The sequence below is a fragment of the Budorcas taxicolor genome, chromosome 16 (genome assembly GCF_023091745.1).
Source record: "Budorcas taxicolor isolate Tak-1 chromosome 16, Takin1.1, whole genome shotgun sequence".
In the NCBI taxonomy this organism is placed as follows: Eukaryota; Metazoa; Chordata; class Mammalia; order Artiodactyla; family Bovidae; genus Budorcas; species Budorcas taxicolor.
Window position 1 is genome coordinate 79,981,195 of NC_068925.1, and position 23,584 is coordinate 80,004,778.

The following is a 23,584-nucleotide window of genomic DNA, read 5'->3' on the forward strand; positions in this document are numbered from 1 at the left end:
CTAGAAGCGGAACCCTTTAGTCCAGCAGTGAACTCTTCTCTGAGGGATTCTCCAGTTCTGCAAGAACTTAGGGATTCAGAAGCTAAGAACTGTGTGTCCTCAGGAGGCTGGGCTGCTCCCAGTTCAGGCTTGAATGCTACTATGACAGGTAACTACAGAATCAGACACCAGAGATGAACCAGAACTTACGCCTCTCTCCTCCGATGACCGTAATACAGAAAAACTATCTGAGGTAGAAATATTTGTAAAAAACTTTAAAAAATTGCACAAGTCCCCCCCCCCATTTTTTTTTGTTTTCATTATTGAATAAGATTACCTTACAAATCACTAACAGGCAACTGCCAAATTATGGTAGACCTTATCTTGAATTCACAGCAGCAAAATCCAAATTCAAAACATATTTCCCTACTTCATACCCTAATATGTGAGGAGTAAAACCTTAATTTTAAAATTATCATACTCAGATACAGACATTCCATGCAAAGGATAAAGAAGGGGGAGGGACAGTAGATGAACGAAATTAATGCTAAGGTTAATTCATATTAAGGTTAATCTAGAACAGAGAAATAAGTCACCGGTGCAGAAGACATCACAAGTTGGATTTTGACACAGAATCAGTGAGATTTCACTTAGTGCTCTTGTTCAAGAAAATGACCAAACCTAGGGAATAATCTTGGCAAAGAAAAAACAAATTTACTTTCCCTAATTAAATGGCTCCACAAGTAGATAGCCTCTCTACAGAGAAATCCACTGTTTATGCTTAACACGAATATATCATTTCTCTACATAGTATCATATATGGAAAAAGCAAAGCTTCAAAGACCTGTTCTACCCTCTGAATTTCAAAGCATAATTTTTCTCACAGGCTTTACACACACCTACAATGTTTCTCCTTCATCTTTAACCTTAACACACACACTTTCAAACCTTTTCTGCATCCCCAGTATATACATGTCTTGGCTCTCTCCAGTATCTAGACTCACAACTTCTTGAAATGAAACACTGTTAAACTACGATTTAACAATGTTTTCTTTCCTACTAAAAATGCTCAGGGCCACTTTTGTATCCTACCGTTCTTTTATTACAATCTTCTGGAGTTAAAAAGGATGCACCTAGAACCTAAAGATACTGGAATCTGATTTAAAATGAAACCTCAATAAGTCATCTCCCTGGAATATTTGGGATGGCTAACCGCATTTCCACGTTCTAACTGCCATACTATTTAAGTTTCTATTGTTGCATACGCCTCAAATTGAAGAAAATACTCAAACAATTTTCAAGTAAAATAAAACCTAGAAACATGAAACACTCAAGTTAAAAACACAGACATAAAATTCCAGTCCCTAAACTGCAGGTTGTATTACTGACATGAATATTTTATGAAATGTATTTAAAAGAAAAACCTGAAAAATGTGACTGGACATTAAGTGATATCTCCTTTCTTCGATTTTGTGAGTAACAGGTCTTTTATTGGTAGTAAACTAGAGCAAACAATCAGAATAGTACATATGCAGTATTCAGTACACACAAAAAAAGGTAAAGGAATTCAAAACCTGTATAAAACAAAACACTGGAGGAAAAAGTCATACAGCTCAAGAGGTACGGTGGGAAAGGTCCTCTCCACCCTCTGCTTGCAGCTTGCACTCTGCGCCCAACAGGACTGACAGCGCTTACCAAGACAGCACAGACTTTTAGTGCTGAGTGTATTTAAGAGGATTAAACACGTTTTCTAAGAATCTTGCAATGACAAATAAGTGACCCTTTCGCTGGTAAAGCAGACCTTTAAAAGAGGAAAGTGGGGATAGGAAATTAACTATTTTGTAACCATTTTAAATAATTTCTCATTTTCCAAACACTGCTTTCATAACAGAAGTGTTTTACACTTGCACAATATTAATTACTTTATTATACATGGAAGCCTGTGGTAGGCTCATTACACAATAAGACTGCAAACAGCCAGTGGTACTTTTCTGACGTCAGAAGAGTACATAAGACTGAAACATCACCAAAAGTACATAAAAAACTCATCAGCATAAACATCAAAGTACATTAAAAATATAATCAGGAAAAAAATACAACTGCTAAAAAGTGGTTTAGAGCAGAGCCACTGTCTACCAGTGGCCTCAAATGGCAATTAGCGTTCAAAGCCAAGTTTGGATGACTTTACAGGACCCTTCTACAATACTGACTAACGCACCCTTTTAACATGTACACTACACAGGCTGCAATTTCACAAAGAGGTGCTGACGTCGCTCCTTACTAAAGGAGATACTCTTAACCCTCACACTGGCTCTGTCACCAGTTGGAATTACCACCTTATTTGTATCCACAGCTCCGAGCATGTGGGGCTTTATTATACATGGACATCTGTGTGGGCTGTATTTTAAAAAGGGGGAAGGGGTGTCTGACCTATTGTTTGGTGTTTGGATGCCATAAGGCATAGGAAACGCATGACAGATCATGCATTGGAATGTGAATTATTCTAAAATTAAAACTGTTCAGACAGGGAGAAGAGGGGACCAGGAAGGCCTAGAACTCTTAAGAGAGGACAGGTTAAGAACCAAAATAACATAAACTCCCCCAGAAGTGTGGGTGACGTAATAACAGAGACAGAGAACAATGTTTTTAGGCCATGTATAAATACCACATACCCCAAACCTCAAAGAATTATGTAATTCCAACTTGGGTTCTAATACTGGAACCAACCAACCACGTGGGTTTTAACACTGTGCCCATCAGTTCTGGATGGAGTCACAGCCTTCTTACAGCTGGGATAAGGAGAGGGTGCTTCTTCTTTTCCTTCTCTTATTAAAGCTATCATTCCAGGCTTTGATCAAAGATCCAAGAATATTTGTTCTACCAGGCTGGAATGAATGTGGTTTGGAAGATCAGAATACATTTAAAAGCTGCAACAAAATATAGGTAGCCAACATCTCAGAATTTTGGATCAGCCCAGATGGAGACAGCAAATTGAAATGTTTTCGATCCCTTAAATGATGAAACGTATATCACATCAGCCCAGATAGAGCAATTTGAAATGTTTTCGATCCCTTACTTATGTGATGAAATGTATTATCATACTATCTGTAAATTGGATATTCCATTACAGTGATAACGTACAGAATTCCCATGCGTTATTACACTTTCCTGAGAGTAAAGCAATTAGAATAACCTTAATCCTAGCAACAAAGTTTTTTTTTTTTCGTGGTTTTTTGTTTTGTTTTGTTTTTTTATGATTTTTTTTTTTTTTTGCATTTAAAACTTTTGGGCTATTCCCTGACAATCTATACATGTAAATTTGATTGCTAAACATTGTCACTTCGAATGTCAAACTATTTTAATCTATTGATTTGATTAAAAATCATAATACAAACAGAGCTAAAATCACGCTAACAAAATAAACTAAATATGAAAAGTTGCATTGAAAGGGCATTACATTATTCTTAATAGGATCGTGTAGAAACATTCCAATGGCAGTGTTCTCAAAATAAAACAAAATTACATTAGAAGACCTCCAGCCTGGTCACTCCTGGGACCTTACCTGTAACTCTGGCTGGTAGGGGTCTTTACTCTGGTACTACATGGCTCGCTCACATCAGACATCATGTTTGTATACCCTGAGAAATCTGACACTGAAGTCCTTGCTCTATGGTCCACTTCTCCATTAGAGTTAGTGATAAAGGTCATTGGCACCCTGCTGCCCGACTTGAACTGAGAACCAAACGCTTGTGCGAAGTTCTCAATCTGGTACGTTGTTCTAGGCTCCACGTCTTTCTGAGGATCTATCTGGCTAGCTAACTCCTGAGATGGAATCTGAAAGCTTGCTGAGGACTCTAAGTTTTTCTGCTGTTCCTTCTGGCTAGTCAGTTTCTGAGATGAGGACTGGAAGGCTGACGACGTCTCTAAATTCTTCTGAGAATCTATCAGGTCGTCCAGCTCCTGGGAAGGTGTCAACTGCTGATGTGTGGCATCCAAAGCGGATAAATAAAGACCTGGCTGAGACCCAAACAACATCCCAAAAGGAGGCTTTGGCAATGAAGATGGCAACACTGAGGTAACAGACTGGCCGAAACCACACTCCAAAGGAGATGTAGTGTATATCTGTTTTTCTGGGAATAAAGTGTGGTTGTGGAGAGGTGAAGACAGGCTGACAAACTGGAAACCGTGTCCCAGAGTAAAACCTGCATTCGTGGATTTTTCAAAAGCCTGTTGGAGGTATTTGGAGTATTCTTGCAACATGCTCGCCTTGTCATTTGAAGGAGTTTGGGTGCCGGGGCTCAAATTTCCCTCCTGAACCAGTTCCGAGTGTTCTCCTGAGGCGTGCAGATCCACCCGTGGCTCCGCTATGCTGAAGGGGTCCTCCTTCTGGCTCTCCGACTTGTTGGAGTACTGATCCAAAATACTCTGTAAAACCTCGTCAGGAATTCCTGACTTGTCATGACAAGACTTAATCTCCGCGTTCAGGGCGGAGGAGTCAATAAGGGACAACGGGGCCTCACTGTCCAGAACACCGACGCCCGCGGACTGAATGACGGACTGCTGGGACACCATGTGTCCCACGTTCACGGAAAAGGCACTGTTGCTGCTGGCGGTTGGTAGGTATCTTCTTTTCTTTGAGAACTGCATGGCATCATCGTAATTACTGCTTATCTGACCTTGTTTGCCACCTGCACTCTGGAGGAGACTAATGGTCTCCACGCTACTGTTTGACACGATGCCAAGGGAGCCGCTGGGTTTCCCGGACAAGGACTTCTGCCCAACCAGGTCTGGTAACGGTGACACAAAATTCAGGTAGTTCTTATCGGTGCTCTTCCTGCTTCCTTTCTTGAAGATCAGTTTTGGCACCCTTTTCTGGAGTTCGTCTAGGCCAGGGCCAACGATGCCTCCACTGGAAGACACGGTCGGCATCTCTACGGAGTAACTCTGCATGTTTATACTGTTGGACAGGTGGGATTCACTCGCTTTCCCCGTCTTGGGCTCCTTGCTCTCAACGGCGAGGCTCTTGGACTTCGCTTTTCTCCTCGAAGAACTGGTATTTCCCTGAGACAACACAGCCAGGCTACCCGCGCTGCTGTGGCTGCCGGAGGACCCAGGTTCCGCGCTGGGCGCCCCCTTGCCCAGGGCCTCCCCGCACGTGCGCCTGTGCTTCAGCAGCCGGTCGGTCCTGGAGAAGTACTGCTGGCAAGTGTCGCATCTGTATGGCTTTTCTCCGCTGTGCGTGCGCTTGTGTCTCTCCATGTGGTACTTCTGGATGAACTTCATGCTGCACTGGTCGCAGCCGAAGGGCTTCTCGCGGCTGTGGATCTTCTCGTGCCGCTGCAGCAGGTACTTCTGGATGAAGCCCATGCTGCACTGGCCGCACTGGAAGGGCCGCTCGCCCGTGTGGATGAGGACGTGCCGGCGCAGGTGGTAGGAGCTGCGGAACGCCGCGCTGCAGTGGTCGCAGACGTGGGGCTTCTGGCTCGGGGACAGCACGGAGCCCTCCCCGTCCCCCGCCGGCGGCGGCTTGGAAGAGGCGCCCGGCTTCCTCTTGGCTTTGATTCCCTGAGATTCTGGCTTTGGCCTCTTGGCCTTCTTGACGCTCGCGTCCGGCTTGGGCTCCTCGGGGCCGCGGGGGTCGTCAGTCCGGCCGAGCAGCACGTCGCGCGGGTGCGGGTGCGGGTGCGGGGCGGGCGGCGGCGGGTGCAGGGCGCTCAGGTCCTGGATGACGCCCGCGCCGCCCCCATCCCCGCCGCCCAGCCCCGGCGCCCGCTCGTCGGCCCCCGCGAACAGCCCCCCGTAGTGGGGGTGGGGGGCGCCCGGCGGCTCGTCGGGGTCGGCCGGCTTCTCCTGCTTGATGCTGACCAGCGACTGCAGGAAGCCCCAGGAGGTCCTCTGCGCCGGGAAGGCCGCGCCGGGCGCCGCCGGCTCCTTCTTGAAAGTCACGTCCGGGGCGGGCGCCGGGGGGGGCTCGGCGGCCGGGGCCGCGGCCGGGGCGGCGGCCAGCACGCACTGCGGGGGAGGGGCGGCCGCGCCCGCCGGCCGCGCGAAGCTGGCGACCGGGGGCAGCCGGTGGTTGAACATCACCATGCCCGGCGGGAAGCTGGGCTCCATCTCCGCCCGCCCGCCGCTGCCCGCGCCGCCGCCGCCGCCGCTCAGGAACGCGCTGCCGACTTTCATGCCCCGGAGCAGGCCTGGCTGAGGAGAGGAGAGAGGAGTGGGCCGGCCGCCGGCCGCGGCGCCCCCGCCCGCCCGCCGCCGCCGCCCGCGCCCCCGGCCCGCGCCCGCCCGCCGCCGCCGCCGCCGCCCGCGCCCGCGCCCCGCACTTACGGGTCCCGCCGCCGCCGCCGCCGCCGCCGCCGCCGCCTCCGGTTAATAAAAATAACGCCGTCCTCTCCACAATGGAATTAAAAGCCTGCGCCGCACTGCGCAGCCGCGGCGCGGAGGCTGCCGGGAGCTCGGCGACCCGGCCCGAGGGCCGCGGCGCCGGCCAACGCGCCTGCGCGGCGGCTTCCGCCCGGCCGCCTGTCAATCACGCGGGCGGTTGGGCGGAGGGCGCCCCCCGGGACGCGAGGCCCGGGGCGGCAGCGCGCGATTGGTGGGGACGCGCGCGCCGGGCGGGCTGCGGGCTGTGCGGCTGCGCGGCGGCGGCGGAAGGCCGGAGGCGACGCGAGGCTGCGCGCGGCGGGGTCGGCCTCTCCTGTCTCTGCTGCTTGCGGGCCGGCTGTCGCAGCCGAATCCCGGCTCGGACCCGGGGAAGGCTCGGGGCGCCGTGGGTTCTGCCTGCCTTGCAGGGGGCGTCCAGTGCTCGGGGTCCGAGACGGGGCGCTTACGGCGCCCCTCCTGGGCTGGCACGCTCTTTAATAATGGGCGCGGACCCTCTGCATTTGTGGGAGGGGCCCGCTTTGAAATCGCAGCGGAGAGAGGTACAGTTGCAAAAAAGGAAAAAAAAAAATTGTCTTACTGCCAACCTACCTGAAGGCGACGGGAAGAGGAGACCGCGTGTAATCCAGGAGCGGCAACCTTGTAAAACACGCCCACACACACACTTCATCGTCATCAGATGTGTTTTAAATGCCCGCATACCTTCGCAGCCTGTCTAATGAGCCTGCCGGCCCTGTTGAGTTGCTGCCTGGCGGTCTGTGTTATTTACGGAAAACGGACCGCGAGGCCCCTCCAACAGCCCTCCTCCGATCCACTCTCCCTTCCCTAGTATAGGATACTGAGAAACGCGGGCAAAGTCACTATTATATGTTTTCTTAAGAGAAAATCACAAAGCGAAATCATGAAAGCACAGATCAACAAAAATCGAACAAATATATATTTATTGCCTAATGTACACACAAGGAAGGCACTCACTTTCATGTAAAGCACGCAGAAATTTAAGACAGCAACTTTCTTAACCAAGACTATGTAAATCCCAGACTTTTTTTTTTCCAAAGAAAAACCAGCCCTATGACAATAATTTCTTTCCATGGCACGTTTTAATAATGAAATTACAAGTCCATTGCTTCACTAGTCCATTGAAATTACTAGTCCATTGCTAGTATTTCTAGCCAAATAACTTCTCATGGTTAAATAAGAAATGACGTCTCATTGAAATTTCCCAATTGGAAACTTAAAAATTATTAGTTTATCCTTATGGCATCCGGTCCCATTACTTCATGGCAAATAGAAGGGGAAAAGTGGAAACAGTGACAGATTTTATTTTCTTGGGCTTCAAAATCGATGCAGTGACTGCAGCCATGAAATTAAAAGTTGCTTACTACTTGGAAGGAAAATTAGGACAAACCTAGACAGCAAAAGTGCAGAGACAACACTTTGCCAACAAAGGTCCATATGGTCAAAGCTATGGTTTCTCCTGTGGTCATGTACAGATGTGAGAGTTGGACTATAAAGAAGGCTGAGCACTGAAGAATTGATGCTTTTGAACTGTGGTGTTGGAGAAGACTCTACAGAGTCCCTTGGACAGCAAGGAGATCCAACCAGTCAATCCTAAAGGAAATCAACCCTGAATATTCTTTGGAAGGACTGATGCTGAAGCTGAAGCTCCAATACTTTGGCCACCTGAAGTGAAGAACTGACTCCTTAGAAGAAACCCTGATGCTGGGAAAGATTTAAGGCAGAAGAGAAGGGGACGACAGAGGATGAGATGTTTGGATGGCATCACTGAATCAATGGACCTGAGTTTGAGTGTACTCAAAGAGATAGTGAAGGACGGGGTAGCCTGGCATGCAGCAGTTCAGTTCAGATCATTTGCTCAGTCATGTCTGACTCTTTGCGATCCCATGGACTGCAGCAGGCCAGGCCTCCGGGGTTGCAAAGAATTAGACACATTACTTTGCCAACAAAGGTCCGTCTGGTCAAGGCTATGGCTTTTCCAGTGGTCATGTATGGATGTGAAAGTTGGACTGTGAAGAAAGCTGAGCGCAGAAGAATTGATGCTTTTGAACTGTGGTGTTGGAGAAGACTCTTCAGAGTCCCTTGGACTGCAAGGAGATCCAACCAGTCCATTCTAAAGGAGATCAGTCCTGGGTATTCTTTGGAAGGAATGATGCTAAAGCTGAAACTCCAGTACTTTGGCTACCTCATGTGAAGAGTTGACTCACTGGAAAAGACTCTGATGCTGGGAGAGATTGGGGGCAGGAGGAGAAGGGGACAACAGAGGATGAGACGGCTGGATGGCATCACTGACGCGATGGACATGAGTTTGGGTGAACTCAGGGAGTTGGTGATGGACAGGGAGGCCTAGCGTGCTGCGATTCATGGAGTCGCAAAGAGTGGGACACGACTGAGCGACTGAACTGAACTGAACTGACAACTAAACAACAATAAATGGGCCTCTCTGAGCTGCTCAAAACCTTGTGCTCAGTCTCTCAGCCGCGTCCAGCTCTTTACAATTCTTTGGACTGTAGCCGTCCATGGGATTTCCCAGGGAAGAACACTGGAGTGGGCTGCCATTTCCTCCTCCAGGGGATCTTCCTGACCCAGGGATCAAACTTATGTCTCCTGTGTTTCCTGCGTTGCAGGCAGATTATTTTTTACCTGCTGAGCCATCAGGGAAGCCCCTCAAAAACTTAGAGCCAGTATTTAATAAGCATTTTGAGTAGAGAAATATTAGTATTTTTCTAACCTCGTGCAACTACATTGAAGTATTCTGCCACTTAAACTGCTACTTTGATACTGTCAAGTATAGTTAAGTGTTAAAAGAAAGACTGAAGATTCACAAATTTGAGGCGGGAGTGCAGTATTCGTCAATGCCTATGAGAAATGAGGCCGTCCCTCTACTCGGGGCGGCGGTGTTTAATGGTGAGCTGGGATGCATATAAGCCAGTCCAAGCATGAAGGGCAGCAGGACACTCATATGAAAAGCCAAGTTTGTTCCTCAGTTATCAAGATAAGAAACCTGTCATTTCTCTCATTCACTCTGTCAGCCTTGAGCTACTCCAAGCCGACTTGCTTCTGTGTTGTGCACCCCATATATCAGGGAGATGAAGAGACCCTGTAAAATAAAGTGGAGGGGAAAAGCTGTTAACGCTAATCATTTCAGCAGTAGAAATACCTGAAATAAACTTTCCTGGGAACAGACAAAAGAAGACACACTTCATCAAGGTCAATTTATTTTTCTATTTTTCAGCATTAGAAGCGGTACCTTGAGCATTTATAAGATAACAGACCAACAGTCACTTACAGTGCTTGTGTTATTCAGCCTTAGGAATGAAAAATAAAAATGCCATCCCAGGTACATAGAACATTAATTAGAAAAATCAGTATACCAGTCTCTGAAAGATAGCTGGGTAATGAAAATCAAACTCAGAAAATGGCATCAAAGGAATCAGAGAAATAGCACTAAGCATCAGTATTTATAACCGATCTTTTAGACTACAGCAATTAGAATATGTTTGTTACAGTCTTCAATGGGGTAAAAAAACTTTTTTAATATTAAAGTATAAAACGGCTGAAAGGATAAATTTAGGGTGGTGTGAATAGTTTTTAAATATTTAAAATGCCACTTCAAGTTAAAATTTCACATTATCAGCTGTTGTGAAACTGCACATATTTTTATTGTATCCTATATGTAATAAAAGTTCCAAAGATCTGTGTTTATTAGTTCTTAGCATTAGAAAATACTTAATTGTAAGATATAAGTTAAATGTCTCTTAAATCTAAAATTGCACAAGGAACTACATTCAATATCCCATGATAAACCACAATGCAAAAGAATATGAAAAGAATGTGTATGTGTGTCTGTGTGTGCAGCTGAATCACTTTACTGTACAGTAGAAATTAACACAACATTGTAAATCAACTATACTTCAGTAAAATAAACATTTTTTAAAATCTAGTATCTTACATTTTAAAACTAAATAAAACTGATATGGCTTAAACTTAGAAATAATATGGAGCAAGAAATTTCCCATGTGTTGTTGCCTTACAGAGGAAATAAAAATCTATATTGTATTAGTCTTGTTAGGTACTAATAAATACTAAATAGGTGTCTGGGGTAAAATCTGGACATGATTCAAATAAAGTAATATGGCATTTTCAAAAAGAAATATTACAGGGAAATTTGAATATTTGTCTAACCTCTGAATACTTACATCTTACAGACTATGGGAACCACCCCAGAACAAGGAGACTGAATAAAACAGAAAAGAGTTTTGCTCTTTGTTCTTGTTCCTTTTTAGCAGACTTTATTTTTTAAAAGCAATTTTATATTTACAGAAAAATTCAGAAGATAGTACCGAGGGTTCACTTATATCTGCACTCAATTTCCTCTACTGTCAACATTTTACGTTAGTATGGCATGTTTTTTTTAATAATCAATCCTGTTGGTTTTCAATACTACTATCTATGTAATGCCAGAAACTAGAATAATTATAGTACTCACACCCCATCTTTCAAGTTGCCTTTGTCAAGATATGTGGACTGCAGACTGAATTTAAGCTGCTTAAGTAGCACTCGTGTTCTAAGCTATTTGTGCATATTCTGGATCATTCAAGATAAAAGTACTTCTTTCTCCAATCTATGAAAATGCTGTAAGATAATGGACAGTCCTCCTTCCTTTGTGTGTGTGAGTGTGTGTGTTCAGTCATGTCTGACTCTTTGTAAACCCATGGACGTAGCCAGTCAGGTTCCTCTGTCCATGGAATTTCCCAGGCAAGAGCACTGGAGTGGGTTGCCATGCTGTCCTCCAGGGGCCTTCCTGACCCAGGGGTGGAGCCCGCCGTCTCCTGCACTGGCAGACGGGTTCTCTGCCGCTGCGATGCCTGGGCAGCCCCCTCCTTTTTAGTAACTGCTGCTTTTTATTTCGTATTGTGTTCCATAGTTGTAAAGTTAAGAGTAGGTCATTCAGACTTCAATTCTGTTTGTGAGATAGGAGTATTTTGCTTCGTGAAATAGATAAGTTTTTTTTTAAGAGTTTACCATTAACACAGCATTATATATGCTTAATTGCCTATCTATCAATCTGTCCATCCTCTATCACCCATCAACCCATCTTACTTTTTGGTACAGATATCAGTACAGTCTCCCTAAAGTCAATGTTGTTTACAATAATAGATTACTTCGGGACTAAATACAATTTCCTGTATATTGAATAATATGCATTATGGTATAAATATATTATGAAATTTAGCTGTTTTCATGAAATCCTCTTGATGCTCTGAAAATCATTTCTCTTCTAAAATTTGTATTTTTAGTCCAATAATTTATTTTGTCAATTCAATTTTCTCCAAGAGGAAAAAAAAAAAACCAGTCACATTTCCCCTCACATCTTGGTGAAGTAATGAGAATATTTGTATTTGTTGCACTTCCATGTTTCTTGTTACACATTTTAAAATTTAATAATTTATCCTTAAAGTACTGTAGAATGATCAACATCAAAACTCTCCCTGTTGAAAAAAGAAATTAGACTGAAGAGAGATTTTTAAATAAAAGCAGCTGCAGTCTCAAACATTGTTTTCTCTCTCCTGTTTCTTCAACAGACGCACTTAAGAGCATGATGAGCAAAGCCCCTAAATGATGACTTCCCAAGACCCCAAGAAGTCTGTGCCTCGAAGTCACTCCAAAGAATGCCTGCCTTTCTTCCTCTTGGGTTGTGCCCCTGATACCACCACAACCAGTTGAAAGGTAAAGCATTAGTGATAATTAATTTTTAATTGACCTGTATGTCTCACCCATGATGCCTTTTTCCCCTCTGATTTCACCAGCTATTGAACAGTTGTGATGGTTTGCACCTAACTCTGAAGAATTTCATAAACCCTTCACTGCTGGATAAACATCCCATTTCCTCTGTTTTCCAATGAGAAGAATCAAAAGAGAAACAGCGAAACATGGCGGTCCGGAGCCATAACTATGACCCACTCTCCAACCCCCGCAGAGAATGCCTTCAAGAACAGCTGGAAGGAAGCAACTGCCAAACTTCAACTGACACTGAGGGTCCTGGGGCTCCTCATGCCCACATTCTGTGCCACCAGGGTGAATACTGGAGTGTGCCACGTCTCCGGAATGAATGACCCCTCACGTCTGTTAGGAAGTTTCTGCAGTTCCATCCACAGACACACCCCGCCGTCGTGTGTTTGGAGTCCTTATCTATAGAGGTACCACTTTCTCAATATTTTGGTCCCAGTAATGTGAAAAGTGTTAGCTGTTCAGTCGTGTCCAACTCTGGCTCTTTGGCATCCTATGAACCGTGTAGCCCACCAGCTTCCTCTGTCCACGGGATTCTCCAGGCAAGAATACTAGAATAAGTAGCCGTTCCCTTCTCCAGGGGCTCTTCCCGACCCAAGGATCGAACTTGGGTCTCCCGTATTGCAGCGGACACTCTTTACTTTCTGAGGCACCAGGGAAACCCGTAGTCCCCATAAAAATAACCCTGATTGGGAGGGAGCACCCCAGGCGTGGCTGGATTCCTGTAGCGTGTGTGTGCTTATGGGCAAGAGCCACAAAGGGGAAGAACACCAGGATGTCACGTTTCATACTGTACAGAAGTTAAAACTAGAACTTAAGGGGAGGAGGTGGGTCTCACCCTCTGTTTCTTTATTCTCATTTATCTATGAAACTTTCAAAACTGAGGCAGCTTTGTAAATACTGTTACAGAAGTCCATAGAAGAGTGTCTGCTGATGGATTCAAGGGCTGATATCTAGTCGATTATTTCTATACTATTGTTCTGAGCCTTCATAGGGCACTTCATGACTGCTACAAAATAATCTTCTTTTAAGTGCTAATATGTTCTTTCCTGGCAATACAAAGAACAGGAAAGGTGCCACCATACACAGTATACCGCCTACTCAGGAATCTGAATAAGATTAACAATGCTAATATATGTAGAGCCCTCTCAAAGCACTTTCATTTACATAATTCCGTTTGCTCCTCACTACAATGCTGCCAAGTAGGCGGCATGCGTATTATTGGCTTTATTTTATATATGGGGATCTGGAGGCTCGCTCGGAGGGCCAGCATGCTGACAAGCTGGCGGAGCCAAGGACTCGTGAGTTCTCACTCCTCACACGATGCTCTTCCACACATGCTGCCTTCGGTAGACACCTTCATAACTTAAGTCACCAGCTTCAGGATAATGGATTTGGAAAGATCTTCCAGAGCTGGGGTTTGCTGGAAGCATTTTGCAGTTTGATTAGCTCAAGATCAGGGACTCAGTCTCCAGCAATAACCCTGCTCCTCTGCCAGCCTAAGGGGGCCTGGCAAGTGCAACAGGAGATGGGCTTCGCAACGGTGATCCCTAGCTGCTCTGTGCCAGGCCCCGTCTTTTGTACTTTCCTACCAAATTCTCCTTCAATGATATATGCCTGCTAGTTTCTGGGAAATGTATCTTTTCACACCCAAAGGCTTCTAAGTAACCGTATAGTCAAATATCCTTATCATTATCAGCATCTCCTGAACTTCTTTGTATGGATGGCCCTCTCTGTGTGTCTCTTTCTTTATAAATCATGCTCCAGATTAGCTGCTGTGAACAATTCCCATTTGGGGGACAAAACCCCATAGAAACAAAGCATCAGGGGACAGTGGCATGTATGCTCCAGGTTGCTCACGGCAGCACGGGGCGAGGTGGCAGAGACCTGGAAACAACTGCAGGCCCTATGACCCGAATACAAGCCAAACACAGCAGAAAGACTGTGGCACCTCCAGCCCCCAGACTATCAGGCACCTGGAGGGGTGAGTGAGAGCTTGTTTACTAGCCTGGAGAGATTCCCATGCGTTGTTAAATAAGGAAAGCAAGAGGAAAAGACAGACATGTGATTATATCCTCGTGACGAAACCTTCCCTTCCCCTTGCCCAAATAGAACTGACTAAACTAGAGAAAACAGTAGAAAGTTTCACACCAAACCATTTACTATTTCACATATGCTGGATGTGAGTGTGGTCTAGTGAGCAAGTGGACGCAGAAGTTCCAGCCTTAGGAAGGATGTCTGGGATGGAAATGTGTATGGACTGGGAGCCATGATGTACATGTGGAAAATGACACCAACAACTGGGTCAGTATGTTAGGGTGTAAGTAGAGACAGTGGCCTTGGACAAGGTTCTGGGGGGTGTCATTTCTGCTGCAGAGATGAGCAGAAAGAAAAGAACCAGTGATGATCAACGAGGTCCTCCTGTACAGCACAGGGAACTATTTTCTATATCCTGTGATAAACCACAAAGGAAAAGAACATGAAAAAGAATATATACGCATAACAGCGAGTTTGCTGTACAGCAGAAAGTAAACACACATCATAAATCAGCTATACTTCAATAAATATTGTTTTAAAAGGAAAGAAAAGAGCCAGTGAAGGAGGAATCAGGTTGAAAGAGGGTGTTTCCAGGGAAGACATGGGAAGAGCGTTTCAAGGAGGAAGAAACAATTAGTGGCAAACATAGGTTAAAGGGATGTAGTTCTGGCGCTTGCCAGCTGTGTGAGGCTGGGCAAAGTACTCGACGTCTCTGTTGCTCACTTTCATCTTGCATAAAAGGCACACACTCATTGTAACTGTCTCACAGGATTGTTACAGGAATTAAATGGTTTAAAGTGTCTATAAAGTGCTTAGAACAGACCGTGGCATGAGGTAATTGCTACTGAATGATAATTGTGACAGCAAGGTCAAACAAAGGCCTTGAAGCACCAATGGGCTTGGGAGTTAGTTTTTCACTCCACTTACGTTTGTGTCCCTGCTGTATTTTAGGCATGCTAGTTACTGTTCAGTCAGTAAGTCATGTTTGACTTGCGACCCCATGAGCTGCAGCACTCCAGGCTTCCCTGTCCTTCACTGTCTCCCAGAGTTTGCTCAAACTGATGTCCGTTGAGTTGGTGATGCCATCCAACCATCTCATCCTCTGTTGCCCCTTCACCTCCTGCCTTCAATCTTTGCCAGCATCAGGGTCTCTTCCAATGAGTCAGCTTTTCACATCAGGTGGCCAAAGTACTGAAGCGTCAGCTTTAGCATCAGCCCTTCCAGTGATTATTCAGGGTTGATTTCCTTTGGGATTAACTGGTTTGAACTCCTTGCAGTCCAAGGAGCTCTCGAGTCTTCTCCAGCACCACAGTTCAAAAGCATCAGTTCTTCGGCGCTGAGCTTTCTTTATGGTCCAACTCTCACATTTGGACATGACTACTAGAAAAACTAAAGCTCTGACTATACAGACCTTTGTCAGCAAAGTGATGTCTCTGCTTTTCAACACACTGTCTAGGATTCCCTGGTGTCTCAGCTGGTAAGGAATCCACCTGCATTACAGGAGACTCTGATTCGATTCCTGGGTCAGGAAGATCCCCTGGAGAAGGGAATGGCTACCCGCTCCAGTGTTCTGGCCTGGAGAATTCCATGGACTGTATAGTCCATGCAGTCGCAAAGAGTCAGACACGACTGAGCGACTTTGACTCTCACCCGTTTGTCACAGATTTTCTTCCAGGGAACAAGCATCTTTTAATTTCGTGGCTGCAGTTCACTCTAGAGAGATGCATGAACAAGACAGTGAGCTTGCTCTTCGTGGCACTCATGCTCTGCTGAAGGGGATTTATTGGATGTGGATTATGTGCGTTGTCCTCATCACGTGGCAGGCTGGCCCCACTCATTCTTCACGACTGCCCTCTGATGCGAGTACCGTAATTATCCTTTTTACAGATAAGAACACTGAGGAACACGGGGGGACTTGAGAAGTCCCCGGGGGCCAGGAAGAGGCAGAGCAGTCTTTGAACTGAGCTGGACTGGCTCTGGAAAACACCTTCTAGGTTTCTACATTTGTGGTCTCCAGGTGGCTGCTGCTGACCTCACACACAGCCACTGTGGAAGCACGGGGCTGAGGGGAGTACCCAGACTGCAGTTAAGACAGCAATGAGTGGCAGCTTGTTTATCAGGAGGGAGATTGAAAGCATTTCCACAGAGAAGCAAACTAACAAAGTCCAAGCTCGTGGGTTTATCTTGTTTGCATGATAGAGTCAGAAAATAGCTGAAAGGTGGAATAGTAAGTCTGTTCTTTGGTTAAGTCTGTCTCAAATATCTGTTTCCACTTTTTTTTTTTTTTTTTGCAGTGAGCTAGGGGGATAGTCAAGACTAAGATCTTTCGTGAATGCCTGAGAGTATATATTTGGCACTATTTATTGAAGCAAAGTCAGTGTAATTGAAATATCAGATCCACATGTGGCAGAATCTCATTCTATAACAAAAATCAAAGACGACAAAATGTATTCTTGACCAGATTTGAGACGGCTAAAGCTTTCAGAGGAGAGATCAGAGTTTTTTGGTCAATGTAAAAAAGTTGAAAGAGCAGTCTTACCTTTTCTTGGTATGGTCTGAACAAGTAGGTCTCAGGAGTCTGCACTGTTCACGCACACCGTATTGGTTCTGATGCGTAATAAACTGTCAGAGTCATTCCACTAGCTCTGTGACCTAGGGCAAATTACTCCATCTCTCTGTGCTTCAGTTACCTCATTATAAATGGCAATAATAATAGCACCTACCTCAGAGATTCGTTGGGATAATCAAATGAGTTAAATTTCAGCACATGCCTGGCTCAATATAAGCACTGTGCACATATCTGTCATGTACAATAAACAACTCATTTTTTTTAAGTACAGTTGATTTACAGTATTATATTACTTTTAGGTATACGACATAGTGATTCAACATTTTTATAGATATCCTCCGTTTAGACTTATTGTGAAATACTCTCATATTCCCTGTTCTGTACAATACATCCTTGTACGTTATTTATTTTATACATGGTGCTTCGTGTTTTAAGGAATAATCAGCAAATATAAGTCTGTTTCACTTTAGAGAGGTTGGAGTTTGCCTTATCTGAAGACCAAATAAATTCTATCTCATGACAATTTTTAGGCGTTGTAACCACAAGGTGTGGGTAGTAAAAAAAAAATAGGAAGAATTCCAGGACAGAATGTAAAGAATTTTAGCAACAAAAATGTTCTTCTAAAGCTTTTTTGAAGTTAATTGGCCTGATATTCTCTAAGGCTTGCATTATATGCACGTTAGCATTTTACAGCTCTCTGCTACAAGAACTTCAGAATACAGTTTAAATTTTCTATGTCAGGACCCTCGTGGTCGCAAACGACAGAAACTCCACTGAAACTAGATGAAACACATAAAACGGGAGGCGATTTATTGAAAGGATACTGGGGTAGCTGTCAGAATTGAATAACTAGTTGAATAATTAAATCTCAGAATGGCAGGAAGAGGCCTGTGAAGACATCTCTGCCTGCTTTTCCACATCCTCCCAGACCATTCTCCTCGGGTGGGAGATGTCATGCCCGACAAGGTCCAGACTCCTGGTTCTTACACCTCTACACACAAGGGGGGGAAAGCAGCTTTTCTCTCCAAAGTCCTAAGACAGGATTCTGGCCCCATTTGGGTCACATGTCCCTTGGTGGACCAATCACGGTGGGCTGAGGAGTGGACTGTTGCGATTGGCTCACACTGGCTTACAGTCCTACCCCTAACCAATCGTGTGACTGGGAAAAGCAAGATCCCAAGAAAAGGTCTCTTCCCTTCAGACCTCAGGGCGGAAGCCATGGGGAGGGGTAGACAGAAATGTCCGACCTCCCAGGAAGAGTTTCCAGCAGACAAGGTCACTGTCCCCAGGACTCACAACTTAGTGGGAGAGCGAAACAAACAAGGCTGTATATAAGAAATACAGATGTAAATAGACTGAAAAAATTAATGAATGCAAAATGAATAATAAACTCCATCAGTAACCAGAAGAAATAATAGTGCTTTGAATTTGACTCATTTGGTGTTCTGCTTTAATAATCTTTCCAATGAGTTAAGTCTGCTTCGAAATGTTGATTTGAATCTTAAATAATTATATCAAAAAAATTTTTTAAATGCAGAAAGGTTAACATATGTGAATTATGGAATTAAGAAAATGCAAAGTTAAATATGAAAGGATCAGAATTTCCCTGGTGGTCCAGTGGGTAACACTCCCAATGCAAGGGACATAAGTTCAATCCCTGGTCAGGGAAATAGATCCCAGATGCCAGAACTAAGACCTGGCGCAGCCTAAACAAATAATAATAATAATAATAATAATAATAATATGAAAGAATCTCTTGTGAATTAGGATTCTGAGTCTTAAAAGAGGAGGGAGTATCATAGAGACCAATGAGAGGTCTCATACCTGAGAGACAAAGATTATGTGAAAAAAAACTTGCTTGGATGGAAAATCCTGGTTAAAGTCTTTGTAGTTTTCCGCTGAGTCCAAAGTGGTTATTTACTCTGGAAAACGGTAGAGTTATTAAAGGAATTCTAAGAAGTAAGTCACCATAGAAGCTAATAATGTAAAGATATATAGGAATAATTAGAAGGGAGTTTGGGGGGAAAGGCAGAAAACCACAAGGGAAAGCTATTGGAAAACCCCAGCATGGAGGCCAGGATGCCTTAGTGAGAACAGAGGTGAATGGAAAGCCGGAACATGTGTTTCAGGAAAAAAAAAGTTGTCAAGTTTGATGGACTGGATACAAGAAACCAAAGAAAACTCAGTGCCAAAGAAATGTGAATATTTTCAACTTGAAGGTGGAACAGCAGCAGGGGAACTTGTGATGAGTGTGGACAGGTGGACGACAGGAGGGCATCACGTAGAGACTGGAAAGGGCTTGGCCAGACCGTCGTGCCAGAGAAGTGGATGTAGGGACAGAAAGACAGGGCTAGCTTTCCAACAGGGCACGCAATTCAAAAAGACCGCGCTCTGCTGGAACAGATTTTGCAAAACAACCCACGTTATAATTACAAAGTGAGTGAGAATGCCACCACCGCTTACCTTCTGCGTGAACTGTTTTCCGTGTCATACCAGCTCCAGTTACGGTTGCCTCACCGATGCTTGAGAAAGTTCAATCCTGTTATGCTTTCAGTGTTCCCTGATTCAGGGCATGGATTTTGACCAGCATAATGGAATGTTGCAGAAGGTGCTACTTGGTGTTTGGATTAACCTGGAAGTCACAGGTGTCAGGACATTTGCAGACCTATTTACACTTTTTAAAGTAATGTTCTCCATGTACACGTGGTTTTGCGTGTTTGTTTATTTGGGGCTGCACTGGGGCTCCGTGACTGCGTGGGCTTTTCTCGAGCTGCTGCGAGCAGGGCTCCTCTCCATTCTGGTGCGTGGGCTTCTCATCGCGGCAGCTTCTCTTGCTGCGAAGCACAGGCTTTAGGCTCATGGGCTGCAGTAGTCGCGGCCCCCAGTCTCCAGAGCACAGCGTCAGTAGCTGTGGCTCATGGGCTCAGTTGCTCTGAGGCTTTCAGGGTCTCCTGGACCAGAGATCAAACCCGTGTCCCTTGTAGTGGCAGGCGGATTCTTTACCACTCAGCCACCAGGGAAGCCCTTGTTTACACCTTTATGATAAGCTTTGGGCCGAGTTTGCAAACAGGCAACGCACACACTGGTCTTCCCCACCAGGATCTGTGCTCCTTCAGGACACAAGCTTCTTATTTGCTTTTCCAATCTTAGTGACCCATTGTGGGGTACTTAAAAAATGACCCCCTAAGTGACAGAAATAAAGGCTGTAAGAGGGAACAAGTGATTACCCAGTTTGCTCTGCTAGTGAGTGGCCAGGCCAGAGCTGGAATTCAGACCCTCTGCTCCTGGGCTCAGGCACAGCCTCCAGCGCCATGCCCAAAGCTTTCACTGGCTTATAAAGAAGTCTCTTGGGTCTCCATACCAGGTGAGCAGCCCTTCTGAGCTGAACGTGGTTTCCATTGTAAGGAAACTGTGACTCTAGAGATTAATTTGCTTTGGCAGCTGGATGCTCAGAATCAAAAGTGTGGCCTGCCATTAGCACCTTTGTGCTTTGTCCTGATTCCTGAGGATCTCTATAAACCTTCTCAAGCTCTTTTTGGAAAAGGTGAGAAGCAGATGTACATGCAGAAAATATTTAAAGCCCAGCTCAGGACCCGTGGTGGAGAACGATGACGTCTTGACTTCATATTTATGGTGACCCATTTTCTCTTCCTTAGCTTTGGTAGAATTTCTCAAGCTATTTGAGTTTTTATTGAAAACTAATACAAAACTCAAGACTCCTGGATTACTTAAAGAAAGATTTAACCTGTTAGAAAAAAACTTTGACTGAGAAGAGGAGTGTTTAAGGAAATACATTGATCGGGAGGATCCCCTGGAGGAGGAAATGGCAACTCACTCCAGTATTCTTGCCTGGGTAATCCCATGGACAGAGGAGCCTGGTGGGCTACAGTCCATGAGATCACAAAGAGTCACACATGACTGAGGGACTAAGCATGCACGTACGTGCATATGATATATTGGTATGACCAGCATGTATAGTGACACGCTAGAGCACTTGCTGACATTAAACATAATTTTTATAAAATGTTTTTAATTTTGTGGGGAACTACTTAAGATATGTGAGTGAAGAAAAACAATAAAGACGTATTATCTTGGCTATGTAAAAGAAAATGCATTTAAAGAGAAGAGAGGAAATATGTCAAAGTATTGATGATTACTTTGAGTTGTAAGATTATGGATTATTTTATTTTCCACATCTACTATATATTTTTCAAATTTTCTATTTTCTTATTATCAGAAATATGCTTTCTAAAAATGGGTTTTAAAAGATTTTTTAAATAGTATGAAGCAAAAATATTCTAGGCTGTTAAATGACAAAAATCTTCATACATATTTCTGTCACAATACAATCACAAAAATACAATGATACACGTAGAAAAAAAATAGACAAAAATACACCTAAATGTCGCTACTATGTGGTAAATTTAAGAAAATGTCCTTTCTCCTGTTTTTCTTTTTTTTTTTTTCTCTTTCTCCAGTGGATGGGTGTGTCTTTTACAATCAGAACTGCTCTTCCAAAGTAATATAAAAAAGCTCCATGGGCCTAAAAGCCTAATAAATCTGAGCTATCCAGAGTAGCTACTCTCCTAATTATTTGTGAACTAAATCTGTCATAAATCTAGACTTCCACTTGCATTTTTTAAAACAGATGTCACAACATGTTTCTGGGAGAGTTTTGCAAAACCAGCTTAACATTTTAGTAGGATTGGACAACCTGTTAAGTTTCCTAGAACATCCCAGAAAATCAGAGCTAATGACGACTTCCGCACTTCCTGTTGTGTCTGAAAGATAATGACATGGCGTGGACAGTTTAAGGAAGACAGGGGTATCTCGCTGCTTTGGTGTCTGGAAACAGAGCCTGGAGGAAAGTTGTTGATACAAACCCAGAAAACCCTGTAGTGCCCTCCTGTATGCAATTCGGGCAAATTGCTCCAGGCAAACAAATTCACGGAGTGGTTGCCATGGTCTGCTGAAAAATTCAAAAAACAAAGAAAGCCTAAAAATCTTGGCATGATGAAACAACTTGTATCTTCTGCCAAAGTCAACTTTAGCTCTTGGAATGTACCATTTGCAGCAGTTTCTCAGATCAAGGTGCCACACTGGCCAAAAGCACCCTGCTGGTGGGACCTCATCACCTACACTCAGTGCACAGATACCGCTGAGCGTGCGCTGTGAACATGTGTTGCTGAGGGCTTTAATTGGCCAGATAGTGGACTTTCAGATTTCTAGTCTCCAGACCATCTCATCAAGTTCACGGGCTCCTCTATCATACATACATATACCAATCAGTGTAAAATTTGGTGGTGTTATTACATGTATACCCCTCCCCCCCCAAAAAAAAGCTTTTTTTGAAAGAAGGAATAAGTATGAAACTTTAAAAATCAACAGTAAGATGGCACAAGTCCAAACTGCTTGGAAATCCCCCCTTAAATCTAACCCCCGGCATAGTATTTATTTGTAAGCGCCAGAACTCCTGAGGCTGGCCCGTGCAAGTTCCCGTTTCCAGTTCCTGGTATTTAATTTATTCCTCGTAGACATTTGCATAGTACTTTATAGTTTGTGAGTTACTTTTACGGAGCATGATCTCATCTTGGCCTACAACATCCCATTCTAAAAATTAGCAAAAGAAGTCATTTGCCCAACGTTGCAGAGTTGCAGAGTGAAGACAGAACCTAGGTGCTGTGGCTCCTGGTTGGTGTTCTGGTGTCGCACTCTCCTGCTCAACAAGCAACACGGCTTGCTCCCGTCTGCTGCTTTTTGTTTTACTGTTATAGTTGTCATCTTCACCCACTTCGTGTGGCAGGCCAAAAATTAATGGGTGAATTTCCTACAGCAGATACTGTGTAATCACCATTTCTTAAGATGGATTTAAAAGCCCATTTAACCCATCTTTAAAAGGCGAAACTGACTAAATCTACTCTTTCTGCCAAATATCTTGAGTTTTTTAGGCAATGAGTTTTCGGACCTAACCTAAAATCTGGTGAGATTAAGCAGCTCTCAGGAGCAGTAGGTCCATGAGAGCTGAGGGTAGCGTGGATCTCTGTGGCATTCCCACAGCCCGGGTTCTGGGTTCTAGAACTGAATTGTCCCCATATCCTGAAAGATTAGTCATTCTTTTTTCAAAATTTATTAGCATGATGTTACTGCTCTGCATACTAACTCACTTCAGTCATGTTTGACTCTTTGCGACCCTATGGACCATAGCCTACCAGGCTCCTCTGTCCATGGGATTCTCCAGGCAAGAATACTGGAGTGGGTTGCCACTTCTCCAGGGGGTCTTCCCAACCTAGGGATCGAACCCAGATCTCTTATGTCAATCTGCTTTAGCAGGCGGGTTCTTTACCCCTAGCACCACCTGGGAAGCCCGTTACTGCTGAGATCAGGTCAAAGAACCTTCACTCCTAAGCAGGATAAAATATGGCTTGAAGGTAGGCTCCTCATTCTCTCACATTTTGGTTAAATTAAATAATAGTTATTCTGTTCTAAGCAGGCTCTGGCCCCTGAGCAGATGGCCTGGAGAGCTGTGTCTCACCTGGGTGCTGACCTCAGAAGCAGCTGATCCTATGGACACAGGAGAGTAGGAACGGCAGCTTAGCATCAAATCTACTACTGACAGTGAGAGCGCCGCCTCCAGTCGGACAACTTTAATATGAAAGTAGCTGTGAGAGGCTTCGGCTGGGCAGGGGCACTCAGACCCTCAGGACGCCGTTGCATGGCATCTTGAGAGCTCTGTTAGGCTGCCTTCTTCAGGCCAGAGTTCTTCGGGCTGAAATAAGCACTTCTGTGTTACTGCAGCAAGACTGTGGG

General features: G+C 44.6%; 1 protein-coding gene across 1 annotated transcript; it reads right to left on the reverse strand.

Moving 5' to 3' along the window:
• Positions 1–1,467: 1,467 nt before the first annotated feature.
• ZNF281 (zinc finger protein 281) lies at positions 1,468–6,159 on the reverse strand. The gene has a single exon (XM_052653606.1). The coding sequence runs from the start codon at positions 6,157–6,159 to the stop codon at positions 3,538–3,540; it is 2,622 nt and encodes an 873-aa protein (XP_052509566.1). The 3' UTR covers positions 1,468–3,537.
• Between the last annotated feature and the right edge of the window lie 17,425 nt (positions 6,160–23,584).

Bases quoted from the DNA above. Each gene is read 5' to 3' on its own strand.
- ZNF281 (XM_052653606.1), bottom strand. From the start codon at position 6,159: ATGAAAGTCGGCAGCGCGTTCCTGAGCGGCGGCGGCGGCGGCGCGGGC.